This window comes from Paramormyrops kingsleyae, chromosome 1, assembly GCF_048594095.1.
Source record: "Paramormyrops kingsleyae isolate MSU_618 chromosome 1, PKINGS_0.4, whole genome shotgun sequence".
Classification (NCBI taxonomy): domain Eukaryota; kingdom Metazoa; phylum Chordata; class Actinopteri; order Osteoglossiformes; family Mormyridae; genus Paramormyrops; species Paramormyrops kingsleyae.
The window spans coordinates 2,747,666-2,761,533 of NC_132797.1; the positions used below are offsets into that span (position 1 = coordinate 2,747,666).

Here is a 13,868-nt window from a genome sequence, read left to right on the forward strand (position 1 = left end):
CTTATCTAGCAGCCGTACCCCCCCCCCCCCCTTAGAGAAACCCCTGCCACCCTCTTATCCAGCAGCCGTACCCCCCCCCCCCCCCTTAGAGAAACCCCTGCCACCCTCTTATCCAGCAGCCGTACCCTGGCCTCATACCCCCCTTCCTCCCAACAGATACTTGTCCATGCTGTTCATACCACTGTCGACCTGGGCTCTATATTTCATAGGGTCCTCTTCTCAAAGGATGAGATTAAAGGAGACTCCACGCTCCACCAAAACACATTCCCTATGGACAGAGAGGACAGTTCCTTCCTTCGCTTAATCTGTATTTATTGCAACTCTCAGATTTTGCAATGTGCTTGCACAGTAACAGTTGTAAATGCAACATAATGCGAATAAAATCCAAAAATAGCACAAATGCATTCAAAAGTAACAGCGACCATTAACTGACCTCTTAACGCACACAGAACTGCTGCTTTTACGTGTAATACGGCAAATAGCAGATCTGCGGAAAGAGCCGAAATATGCCGAGAACTATCAAACTTCGGCGATCAAGAAGCTCCATAGCCGCTACTGCGCAGTCGCGTCAGCCGCTGCACAGGGCGTAGAAGACATGGATGGTGCGCTAAAGCAGGCGAATACCAAGGGCAGCCTCTTATAATAAAGGTAAATTTAAGATGCCTGTTGTCAGAAGTGCCTGCATCGTTACATCCATTTGAGCGTTTGTCACAGCTTGGCTAGTTAGCTTACCATGCAAACCTTATACATCGACGCATTGTTTAATATGCTGGTTATGAGACTCATCGCTGTTAATCTTAACTAAGCTACTTTACTTAGGTAGTCTGTTTCTCTGTTGGGATGTAGGTAACGGCCGCTGTGCGAACGCGAGAGACGCCGACCTGCCTTTGGACTCTGCTGTCACTGGGCAGCTTTGGGTGTTTTGCTGTCACTGAGTGTTTGATATTTGCCCTCACTTTCCGGGTTTTAATGTTGTACTTAGAAATATTGCCAAGACATCAGAAAACTGCATTTTGTCGGCTGCCGTGATTCACAAAACGAACAAGGGAGGATCTAAATGCAATATTAGCTAAAGAAAAAAGGAACGATCTCTGATTTTCATGATTCAGTCAGCATGAGCTCTAAAAGCCATTTGCAAAATGGGAAAAATTGAGCATCATATGAATAATTCAACCAATCCTCTTTTACTCACTCACTAATCTCTCTCTCTCTCTCGGTCTCTCTCTGTTAACTCTTAATAGTCTTTACCAAAAATGGCCGGACATGGCTCTAAGGTGAATTTGCTCATTAGGTGTGGCAGGCAGCTCGGACAGAGCCTCTTCCTCCTTGTACACTACATCAGTGTGTTTGTGAGCTTGGTGGCACGCTCCATCAGCCTCCTGATGGTGTTTGCACGCTGGACAATTGCGCTGTCGCACTACACGGCGGCCACCTTTGACACTCTCTATAAGTACCTGCACTGGTGGAGCAGGAGGGGCGGAGTCAGCGTGGATCTCCACCCGGGGAGCGATGCCGAGTCCGACTGACTCCGCCGGCCGGTCTCTGGAATCTGAGAGGCCTCCGGGGGATGGTGCCTCTGCACTGAGCCCAAGCAGAGACTGGACTCCAGACGAACAAGGCGAGGAGGTGCAAGGCAGCAGATCATTGTCATCCCTGGAGACCCATAGATGCGCCAACGTGTGACAACATTGATCGTCGTGGTGGTAGAAGATGATCACAGGCCAAGCAGAGACAATTCAGTGTCTCTTGACGGACAACAGCCAAGCCATCTTGTGTTCCGTTTGTCATGGCAGCACAACTTGGAGTGAAGCTGTCCGTTTCTGCTTACAGTCAATGGCACAGCGCCTCACGTGTGCCACACAGCATCTCTGTTCTGCAAACTCAAGGAGAGCAGACGGGACTGAGCATGGCTCTGAGTATGGCTCTGAGTATGGCTCTGAGCAGGCCTGACGGAACACCTGTCTGTCTCCGGCTGTGGACATGGGGGGTGTGCCAGCAAGTTAAAGTTAGACATTTTCGCTATGAACCACAAGACGCATAACAAAGAGAGCGGGGCATGAAGTCCGCTTGTCTGTCTGCCTTTTAAATACTCAGCGTGGTATTTGGTTTTAAAAATGGCTGAAATAATTAGGCTTGATCGGTTTGCATTAATTGCAGGTAATTTGTTCATGATTGTTCATCACTGCACTCATAAAAATGCTACAAACATACCCGAGTGACCCCCCCCCGGCCAATTCTCTAGATTTTCACACACTATATACTACAATAACTTTTGGTAAAACTGTTAATAATAGACATATTCTATGTGAAAACTGAGACATACAAAATTGAATAAACATGGATATCCAGAAGATGTGGTGCAGTGCAGTGCATGCCCCCGCCCCCCGGCAGGGAAGCCTCTTAGCACGGCAAAATAACTGCTAGAAGCCAGAGAACAGATACACACGGGATTAGGAAAAGTCATTTGCTGAAGACATGTGCTTCCAGAAATCCATTTATGACCTGGCTTACAAATGATATGATTTGTCATTTTAGTCCAAATGAAACTGCTTGCTGTATGTGCCCCCCCTACCCCACTCTACCCACAAGGGTGCAAACTGCCCTCCCCCTCTTTATTCTGGCTGACACTAAATGGGAAAACATGCAGAAGTATTAAATAAGCTCCCCACCTGTCACAGTGCCTCAGATAACTGCGGGGCCTTTATGTGTTTGCTGACATCTGCTGTAATAGCCCTAGTGAGACACTAGTGCACAGTGTGGCAGGCCTTGACGGTACAGAGAGCGCATTAGTGATGCATTGAGCCCAGTAGAATAAGGCCTTCACTGTGAAAAATATGGCAGCGCGAGCCTTTCACGCAAGATCATAAGCCTGAAGTCAGCACTGCATTCCGAACGTGATGCCAGTGCAATCATGGACTGCGGAATGCATCTGAATTGGGGGAGGGTTGGAATATTCACAGATATATATATTACTGTTGTATGACTACAGAACAGTTCAAAGTTTTATGAATAAAATTTTATTGGTTTGCTTTAAATAATTTGCAAGCAATTTTTTCTTGATTGTTCATCACTGCGTTCTTAATGATGCACAATGCACAATGGCAATGATATAATTCAGTCAAGTCATTTTATATCTGTCCTGGCCATCAAAGCGATCAATCTGTTGATCAAATATTGCAGTGTGCCACTGAAACATCTGGGAATACTCTGTTTCTGTGAAGGACCATTATGCTTCACTAGTTTTTAGAGAGGAACCTTCCAGTGACCGAACCTCTGTGAGTGACGAGTTTATCGCAAACGACGGGCGACACTCTACTGGGCTGGGAGGAGTCAGAAAGTGTCTCTCTAAGCCATCTAATTACCTCTAGTGGATTATTGTCAGCGATTAGCCACAACTTGCTATTAAAGTCCCTCACGCTGTAGTTCGGGTCCCCAGATTGGTGTCACTGTGAGGAGGAATCATTTGGCAGCATCAAAGGTACACCAGCCCAGCCCACCGCCCCAAGACATGGGCAATGCTAACAGCTGCACTGTGGACGATCTGCAGGCTGTGGAGATGCACCTGTGGTACAAGAAGTTCCTGACCGAGTGTCCCTCAGGTCAGCTGACTCTGCACGAGTTCAAGCAGTTCTTCGGCTTGCGGGGGCTCGACCCCAACGCCAGTGCCTATATCGAGCAGATGTTCCGCACCTTTGACATGAACAAGGTAGGCCAGGCGTCACTGCTGACCAACGCTGAGGACCAGGGTCTTGGTGTCACCAAAGGTGTTCATATGCAGGCAGAACAAAACCTAACTGAAGCTTAATTGAAGGGCAAATTTCCAAAACTCAATCGGTACATCTTCTGTTGATCTTAAGATGGGACCATCAATAATCTAAAGTCAGTCTTCATCATATGACTTGTGTTGTGAACCGAAACTCTCCAAGCCCACAAAAATTGTTGAATATCCAGTGGACTGAATGAGTTATGGAAATCTGTTCTGTAGCTATGCACACTTTGTGCACACTTTGTGCACACTTTGTGCACACTTTGTGCACACTTTGTGCACACTTTGTGCACACTTTGTGCACACTTTGTGCACACTTTGTGCACAGCGCGGGTGAAAGAAAGGGACAGTTTAGGGCGGTGATGAGATGCGGAGTGTTTGCCTGCAGGCTGGACTCTTGTAATATTTGGACTGAACATCAAACAAAAGCTTAACTTCTATAAAATATTCAGGAACTGCTATTATGGCTCCATAACTCATTTTCAGCTGTACTGTGTCGCAGAAACAAGGGTTAGCCTTGTGAGGGACACTAATGGCAAGTACATAGTCATTTTGCAAAATTAGCCATGTAATAATCAGTATGGCATGAAGACATTTAGCTATCATTTTATTTATTTATTTTTTATTAGCTATCAATTATGAACAAACATTATGGTAGTCAGTTACAGCTCTGGAACATTTTCACCCACAATTACTTTGAGCACAATGGCATTATCTAAGGAAGTAACTATCTTTACAAGCCCAGTTAAACCCTGCAGTGATGGTGAAATATCATAGTCATACACATTCTGGATAAAAAAAAAAACAAAATAATAAAAATATACTCTTCTTAGGATAACAGTGAATATTTCGCATCCTGGATTTCTCATATTTAAGAAACACTAAGGTAAGAGTTAATGACTCATCCATCAGCTACATTATTGTTTTATACTGTATCGGGCAAGAAGTACCCCATAATATTTAAGAGAGCTGATGAAATTCTATTATTGGAGAACTAAAATGAAAATTCTGATAGTACTTTTAATAAAATGATCATTTAGTAGCAGTATTTGATAGTATTTGATAAATGTGAAGAATCGCCATGATCCTGTTATTAATACATTCACCTATCAGCAAATCCCAGCCAAGCAAGATCATGGAATTCCAGGTTAAGATGCTGGGAGGGAGCAAAAACATGGGCTGTCTGGGGCCCCCTGAGGGCCGAGTTGAGAAATACTGGTTTATGGTGGATCTGCCCCAAGCCTGAGTGCAGCTCCCCCACCTGGCAGGACGGCACCATCGACTTCATGGAGTATGTGGCAGCCCTGAGCCTGGTCATGCGCGGGAAGATGGAGCACAAGCTGCGCTGGTACTTCAGGCTGTACGACGTGGACGGGAACGGCTGCATCGACCGGCACGAGCTCCTCAACATCATCAAGGTGCGGCCTCGCCGGAAGCATACACACACGCATACCGCACGCACACGCATGCCGCACGCACACACACACACGCATGCCGCACGCACACACACACACGCAAGCCGCACGCACACACACACACGCACACACACACACACACACACACACACACATACCGCACACACATGCATACTGCACACGCACACACATACCACGTCTTCATGGTGCCACACCTGCTTCACTGTAATCACTCAGCCCCCCCCCCCCCACCCCCACCCAGCACACCATCTCTGTGCATTATATTCCTGTGGGGGTGTAGCATTAACACTGGGGGATATTTATACAGTAAGCACCCCGCCTTTCTGCGCCCGTTCCCTTCTGGACAGAACGCCCAAATGGAAGTTTTATTGCAGTACAGTATGCGAGCTGTATACGGGTCACCTTCCCCTAGCAAACCTGTTTCCTACTGTGGGATTTTAAATTATTTCCCAGCACTGATAAGATTATCTACTTTGCAGCCCTTAACTTTCCCATCCCTCCTGCCTCCCCCCCCCCCAGGCCATCAGAGCCATTAACGGGAACGAAACTCAGGAAGTATCAGTGGAGGAGTTTACCAACCGAGTGTTTGAGAAGATTGATGTCAACGGTGACGGTGGGTTCGCTTCCTGTTTCTCGGAGTTAAAGGTCACCTTACACACACAGGCCACATTGATTCCCCTGCTAAATTGCGTGCATCGTAACTCACAGCCCTGTGAGACGCTAGATCACATACAGGCTGTATAAGAGGGACCCTCTTCAATCGGCTTTTTCCTCCACCCCCCCAGGCGAGCTGTCCCTGGAAGAGTTCGTGGCCGGGGCACGCAGTGACAGCGACTTCATGGAAGTCATGATGAAGAGTCTCGACCTCTCGCACATTGTCGCCATGATCCACAACCGACGGAACAGCGTCTAGCCCCCCCCCTGCTAGGCCAGACCTAGAGCTTCCCAGTGCTGAGCAGGGCAGGTGCGCCCCCCCTCCTTGATCAGAATAAGCAAGTCAGACTTGCTCCAGTGGGTCGTGACTCGCCGTGGATGGACGACGACTTGGACATCACAGGCAGGGGGGCTGCGGATCGGGCCCATGGCCACTCGTATGATGCTAAGACTTCAATTCCTAACTTTGCAAACCGAGTGACTACGAAATGCTATGCTGGCCCTTTAAGTGCAGGCTTTTGGACAAGCATTTCCCTGGGGGTCACGTGACCTTTAAAGAACGAGGCACCCCCTGCCAGCCAACCAAAGAGAACGCAAATGCACAGAAAGGAATCGGGTACTGAAAACCACCATGTTGGAGGAGAACTGTCACCATGGCAACATGTGCTTATTGTGCAGGTAGTCCGAGCTCAGCCATCACTGGAAGTGCCAGTACGAGGGCTTACAGTGTTATGTAATGCCGGCAGCACAGTGGCACCCCCATAGGACCAGGGTTCGAATCTCCACTCCAGCTCTACCAGTGAGGAGTTTGAATGTTCTCCTCAGGTTATAGGGTCTCCTCAGCATTGGCTGGTTTTCACAGTCCAAAAACCTGCTGTAGGTTTATTGGAGTTATCAAATTGTCCATCGGTGTGAGTGACTCCCCCTGTGATGGGTGACTGCCGCATGCTGGGTTGTTCCCTGCACTTAGAAGGTGATAGGGAATAGCAGTCATATAGACCGAACATGCGAAACTACTGAATACATGTATTTACTTTATGAAATAAGCAGTTTCAACTGCCTGAAATTCCTGTTTTTCCATGTATAAGATCCTCTAGGGACCTGTGCTGATTTCTGGAGCCTGTTCTGCACACTATAGGCCTCATTTCTGTAGTTTTCATTAAGCATTAAGTTTGGTGCTTCAGCCTTTCTGCAACCTTTGAACTTGGTGTTACATTATGTTGTTATGCACACCTGCTGTGGGAGAACCGTGGCAGAATCATGCATCGTGACCCTGTAATTGGTCAGACACCCCTAAAGACATTAAACCGATGTAATCAAATGGGCCAAATATCAGTCATATAAACATCATGCGAAACAACTGAATACATGCATTTACTTCATGAAATAAGCAGTTAACTGCCTGAAATTCCTGCTTTTCCATGTATGAGAAAAACATGCAGAAGTACTTTTAATTAGCACAAAATTGATGTAAATCGATAACAATGATGTAAATCAAAAAATTATGAAAATATACCAAATAGCATGTAGTACTGAAATGTACCTTTAACATTTCCAGTAAACCTGCCAAATGACTATTTTTAATTGTGTGTGTAAGTACAGTTTTGCCAAACTTAGCATGATTCATACTGTAGCTGGTTCAGACCTGAGTGCTTCAGCGGGTGATTATCCGTCACCGTTTTAATCTCAGGCCTCAGTCTGGAACATCATTATCCTCTCGACCTACTGTTGCTGCTGTTTGGCTAATTAGGCCTGATTGAGAACCAGACTCAAGCTGTCCCAGGACCCCGCTCGCTTGAGCATGTAAAAGGTTTAACTGAAAACCATACATAAAATGTTACACGTATTCCTACATTTCCTCCATCTTCTGAAACAATTACTCATTCTATTCGTTCTCTGGTCACTTGTTCTAAAATTCATTCATTAAAAGATTAACAGTTAAGAGGTACAGATAAAGTTTGTTATCCCCAACAATATTTACGCGAACACATCTAAAGTCACTGACTTTACCAAACATTTAATTAAAACTTGAATCATTCATTTCTAATTATAAAATTTCTATTTTTAAAAAATTTAAAACATTCGCAGTAAATTGGCAGATTTAAATTTACCCACAGTCCTCATCCAAACACACCTGCAACCATTTTCATATCATTTGTGTGATCTGACTCACCTTGTAGCACCCAAAAGGCCGAATTAGATGCTTTAAATAATAGCCCAACATGAAATAGTTTTCACTTAAGGCAAAAGTATGTTGACGATTCACCAATATAATTAAATCACTGACCCTTTTAACCTGAGAGATAATTGCCTTGAAGGTATTGACCTCTCATTAGCAATGACCCAGTAACCACAAAGCAGATTGTACAGCTGTTCCTAGAAAATTCCCCGTGAGCCGATTCATCAAGCGATTGCGAGACGCAGCAAACTTACTGTGCACAGCCGTCCAGAGCTCAGCGGACTCATTCAAAACATTAGCCATGCCCAAATTCAGGAGCTGCATCCTGGGGGACATGGTCTGTGTAGCCTTTGCGGGACATGGTCTGTGTAGCCTTTGCAGGCTGTGTCCTGTGAAGGGATTGCAAGTGGTAACTATTATAAGTAGCACTGTGCAGTTTCACGAGACACTGTAATCCACCATTTACAGTTGGGGATCTCATTGTCTGCTGCCATTTTGGCTTTAGGAGACTAGCTGTCGATAATGTAAACGGAACCACAGGTCAGGCTGTATGCGTGAGATAATCCCTGCACAGCCCTCATGCAGAACCTGCCCCCCCAGCAACCTTTTAACTTGGTGTTAAATTATGTAGTTACGCACACCTGCTGTGGGAGAACCGTGGCAGATTCATGCATCGTGACCCTGTAATTGGTCAGACACACCCCTAAAGACATTAAACAGATGTAATCAAGTGGGCCAATTAGCAAATTGCTATCAAGTGTAAATGAGCCATTTGATTGGTTGGCATGGGTGAGATGATTGGCTAGTTGCTTAGTGACTCCTTGATAGGTTCATCACTAACATCAGGTGCAAAGGTAACTCATTCACGCTGTGTGCTAACAACAGACAGCTGCCCCCCGCTGAAGGATGGTGTTCTGTGGTGTTAGGGTTCCTCTCTGTAGGCGCCTGGCTGTGCTGCTGTGTGCCTGCATGCTGCTGCCAGGCCTGCTCTGTAAGAACCTGCGCTGCCTCTTCTGCCCCCTGCAGGCGGCCGATAAGACCTGCAAGCCCATGTATTCGGAGTGTCTGCCCCAGGAGGTGTGCCACAAGGCGACGGGACGCTACGGCAGCTACGGGGTGCTCGCCAGCCGAGGCTGTGTCCCTGAGAAGCAGTGTTCCACGGGGAGCCGGGTCTTCTACATGGGCGTCGGCTACAACCTGAGCTACAGCTGCTGCAGCTTGGATTTCTGCAACTCCAGCCCGGCAGCGCCCGCCCCCCTGCTCCTACTCGTGCTGCTGCCTGCCGCCGCAGCTCTTCTCCTGCCCGGTGGGATTTGCTAGCCCTCAGACTCGCTGCCACATATGCGCCTCCCAGCGCATTTTTCCAGTGATGGCCGCCTCGCCCAATATCGTGCCCCTTCAGAAACGCAGTGAGCCTTTTGCTCTGTTTGTGAGAGACCAAGCCCTGCACTGGCAGGGGGGAGGGTATTTCACATCCTATCTGTATAGCGTGCACCATTATGGGCACCCAGCATGTCCATGCAGGCTGCTGTGTGTTAAAGTATAACCATTTTCCTGTAACAAGTAATGGTTAAATTTGAAATGTGATTATCTTTGTCATATGTCCTGATTTGTATTTTAAGTAATTTTAATACCTTTGGGGGGGGGGAAATGAAAGCTTTTCAGACTCCCTTAAATAATAAATGTAACCCTTCTGTACTTTTAAATATGGCGGTGTCCTTTTCTTGATACTCATTCCCTTTCTGCTGGCTGTCTTCATACCATAAAGCTGCTGGCTCTGAGGGGAGGGGGGACTGAAATGCATCCGGAATTCTCTGAGGCTAGTTGGGATTATCGCTTCCCAGGTGTGTCAGATTCCTGTGAAGCAGCACGTAAACACTAACTGAAATGTTACAGCAAGTCTGAAGAATGTTCTGAAATGCATTCCTTGTTGTTGGTTTTTTTTTTATTTTTTTTTTTGTTTTTTTTTTTTTTAACCCAAGGCAGACTATAGTCACATAAAATATTTATCATTTCATTAAATCACTTTCCCTAGCTGATACCGTCAACCAAAACAACACAGTTTTCTACAGCTGAGCTGGGATTCACTGGGTCAGTAGGAGTTAAAGCCATTTTCTCACTCGGCCCTGGTGTTGCAGCCTCTGCACATGTATGACTCCTCAGCATCTCCCCCTGCTGGTGAACATCGGTGCAACATTTGGGGCCATTTCAATGTTCACATTTGCATCAGCACAGAGCCCTGACAGTCTGCCTGCACATCACATGTTATGTATATTATGTTTATATTTTTGCCCAAACACCTTGTTTACCACCTCCTGACGTATTCTGTGTTTGTATTCTCCCTCTATCTCAAGGTGCTTCCAAGCACTTCCAGCGCCTTTGGTCGTGCGGCAATAAAGATTCTGATCCTGATGGTAACTAGCAGGGTGACCAGTCTCTGTCCCAAACTGTCACACGGTCTGATGCCACACACACACACACACACCAGGCAGGGCAGTGAGGTTCGGACTGTACTTTAATTTCCCTTTTATAAGGCTGCTGGAGGCCTCCATAGTGAATATACACACATTTATATATATATTTATATACAGGAGACTGGAGTTACACTGGGATCAGGGAGGAGGACTCCACCATACACAGACTGCAAAACAACACAGACGGGGCGGACAGCACCTCAGGGAATCGGAAATAAACGGAGAATCTGGAGTGGGGGGGTAGGAAGGAGGTAACGACACGAATGAACCTGGGTGGATCATCACGGCCAGTGTGTGGCTCAACTGCCTAATAACTTAACACTAAAAAATAACATCTCATACACAGTGCATCTTAAATATGTTAAATGAAGAATTTTTGCCATAAATATCTGCATTTTGGGAACTAACATATATAAAAAATATTTTTAAAAAAACCTAATTTGTAAATGTTTCATTTTTTTCTTTCCCTTTGTTTTTTCGTTCATCTTCCTCCGAGGCTTGACTATCCTTAATATCAGCCGTCCAGTAATAGAGGAGGGGGAAAAAAACGAAAACAAATCAACATTAAGTAAAAAAAACAAACAAAAATAAAACAACAAAGACAAACAAGTCGTCACAAACTGAAGTCACAGACGCACAGAACAGCAAGAGCACAATACTCATTATCGCATCATAATCGTCGTCGTGGCGATGCTTCTGGGCCCCCGCGATGAAGGGAGCCCCCAGTTTCACTCGGATGCCTCTCTTTACAGATGCCTTTTTGCTTCACAGTGTGGTTGAGGAAGGGTGAAAGGTGAAGGCCAGGCTTGTATCGTGATCATGGCAGTGAGAATACTAACAGCAACAATAATGAATCAATCTAACCCGAAAGTCCACAGGAAGTAAACAAAACGGCTGGTTTGCTGCAAGTCCTTCCCGTCGGCATTTCTCGGGAAGGCCTTGAGTGGCTGGCGCACTTCGAGCTGTCTGATTGGACGGCCCACGCGTCAGTCAGAGAGTGGGGGGCGGGTGGTCTAAGGCTGGTCAGAATCCTCTGGTTGGTCGAGCTCTCCGGGACGTCGACGCCATCAGCACAAAGTGGTGGAGGAGGGTTATGCGTGAGCGGGCGGGTCACAGTGCGAGCGAGGCCGCTCGGCGCATTTCAGGCATGCTGCCGCAGAGCCCGCCTCTTCCTGCTGTAGTAGTGCCGCAGGTTGCTCTGCCGCGAAAAGTTCACCATGTAGTTTTGTTTGCGGGTGCTAAGCGGGGGAGGGGGGGGAGAGGAAGAGGGGCAGGGAAGGGAAGCATTGATTAATGGCCCGCGCTCAGAAGGAGCTGGTAAAGACGAGGCCCTCTGGAAGTTTCCCCCATAACCCCAAACACTCCCACACTCAGAGGTGTCCTTGCCATCGACATCCCCGCCGCCATCGCTCCAGCAGTACGCAGAGCAGATGTTCAAAATCAGCTCAGATCTCCGTCCTCTTTAGGGGACCTGTCTGGGCAACCACGCAGTGGGTTAGGGCACCATCTGTGTCACTGCTTGCCTGCGAAACGACCAGCATAATCGCTTGGCGTCTCCTGCCTTTTATAATGAAGTGGAACAGAGCAGGCTCTGAAAATGTCCCGTTACCCTTGACTGTTAACCTCTCCCTCACCCCAATGTAGGGCTGCCCTTCCATGAAGTTCCCATCTTTTCTATACTGAAAAACCAATGGCAAAAGCAGAACATTCCTAATTATCGGCTAATACGATGAGGGTGTCTGACGCAAAACGCTCAATGACAAGCTCAATGGATCTACGGACAAAGCTTCTGCATTCCCGTGTGAGTGTTTGAGGTCATGGCCGAAATCAACTTGAAGACAGAAGGAGGAAAGAGAAAAGAAAAAAATGCTATGAAAATTGATTTTGCTTAGCCTGTCATTGTCTCTTCCTTCCAGCAGGGGGTGCCAGTGAGTCAAGAGCAGCCGGGGCAGGTGTAGGGCTCTGCAAAGCGGTGTGGGCAACGGAGTGGGGAGCTGGTTGGTGGCAGAAGGGCTTACAAAGGGAGGGGTGGAATGAGCAGTGGGACACGTTCCCCGTGTCCTCGAACTTGAGACTCAAGCTGGGGACTCCAGGAAACTCCGTGACCAAAGAAGACTGAGTAAACGGAGCGTGAGAAGCAAAAAGCTACAGACTGTGAAAGCCATGCAGGATGTAAAGAGAAAGTGGAAAAGATACCGGTCATGTCATAGTTGTGAGCTGTCATGAGTGGACCTGTGCATTTGGTCTGTAAGACGGCCTAGTAGATCATCACATTGGACACATTTTTTGTTTGAGGCCTATATGACCAATTAAATGTTGGAATGAAATGGAGAAGGCGGGGACTGACTCTGATCAAACCTTCCCCATTTCACTGTGCAACATGTCCACTGTCCAAAGTGCATCAGAAAGGATCAACACCCCACAGATATCTGTGTTCCAGTGACGTGGCATAAGATACTGCGGGGTGGGTCACAGCAGTACAGTCTTTCCCTGGAAACCATGTTAAACTAACACCCAACACCAAGGGCATAACTTTGGGTTGAGCAGAGTGGGAGGTTGAGATCACCCAGTTAAGGGGGTCCAGGTGGTTGTATTGACTGGTTTTGATTATTCGGAGTTTACAACCTCCTCATCTCCCCCATAATATACACCAATGCCCAACACCCAACACTCAACCACACATAAACAAGAACAACGAAAACTAAAAGCTCACAAGCATCCAACAGGCTAAGACTGACTACACAAATACTTAGGAGATGTAAACACAAACAAAATGAAATGTATGTCAATGGGCTAATATCATCTATCCATGACAATACAGATATGTGAAATGCCAGTCCCCATTTCACAAGACCTGATCTGTCGTCATTTCAAAGTCCGAAGCACCCTCAGAGATCTTGTTGAATCATTTTTGAACACAAGTAAGTACTTGTGCAGTCCAGCCATCCTGGCCCTGCTGTAGGGCACCGCAGCCATGGGTCACTTCAATGGTTCCTCAGAGGAACTGTCACTGAAGATGCGTGGGGTGGAGAAAAAGCTGTAGGCAGAACACTGCTGGCCTTTGTCTTTCAGCTAAGCTTACAGAAAGTCCCAGAACGATGACAGTGTGTCCCGTGTGACTCTGGTTGGGGCTGGGGCGTCATGTAAGCATGATGGGTGGAATGGGCACATTCTGGAAACGGCGAGCAACTTACCTGACTCTACAGCCATAGGACAGGGAGCATAATGCAGAAGAGAGCAGAGGTTAGAGCGCGAGAGGGGAGGGGCGGGAGGGGGCAGCTGCCTCGCAGGAAGGTCTTGGTGGGCAGAAGACCCGGCCTGGAGGGGCAGTGCAGGGAAGGAGGGGCTGAACTGATAAT

General features: G+C 47.1%; 2 protein-coding genes across 4 annotated transcripts in view; one reads left to right on the forward strand and one right to left on the reverse strand.

The window, feature by feature from the left end:
* The first annotated feature begins 591 nt into the window (after positions 1-591).
* guca1aa (guanylate cyclase activator 1Aa) lies at positions 592-7,180 on the forward strand. The gene is made up of 5 exons (XM_023825910.2): positions 592-648; positions 3,437-3,706; positions 5,035-5,184; positions 5,722-5,815; positions 5,988-7,180. Exons 2-5 carry the CDS (start codon positions 3,509-3,511, stop codon positions 6,113-6,115), a joined length of 570 nt encoding a protein of 189 aa, XP_023681678.1. The 5' UTR covers positions 592-648; positions 3,437-3,508; the 3' UTR covers positions 6,116-7,180.
* Positions 7,181-10,532: 3,352 nt separating this feature from the next.
* LOC111851229 (reelin) overlaps positions 10,533-13,868 on the reverse strand; it is an 87,685-nt gene continuing 84,349 nt past the window's right edge. The window contains exon 64 of one of the 3 annotated variants that reach the window (XM_023825938.2): positions 10,533-11,016. In XM_023825938.2, coding sequence (XP_023681706.2) covers positions 10,935-11,016 — 82 coding nt within the window. In that variant the 3' untranslated portion in view covers positions 10,533-10,934. Of the gene's footprint in view, positions 13,710-13,868 lie in introns of all 3 variants that reach the window. The other 2 variants (XM_023825937.2, XM_072715087.1) reach the window with 2 other exon arrangements.

Bases quoted from the DNA above. Each gene is read 5' to 3' on its own strand.
- guca1aa (XM_023825910.2), top strand. From the start codon at position 3,509: ATGGGCAATGCTAACAGCTGCACTGTGGACGATCTGCAGGCTGTGGAG. The intron at 5,185-5,721 runs GTGCGGCCTCGC...CCCCCCCCCCAG, and splicing joins AGCTCCTCAACATCATCAAG to GCCATCAGAGCCATTAACGG. The intron at 5,816-5,987 runs GTGGGTTCGCTT...CCACCCCCCCAG, and splicing joins GATTGATGTCAACGGTGACG to GCGAGCTGTCCCTGGAAGAG.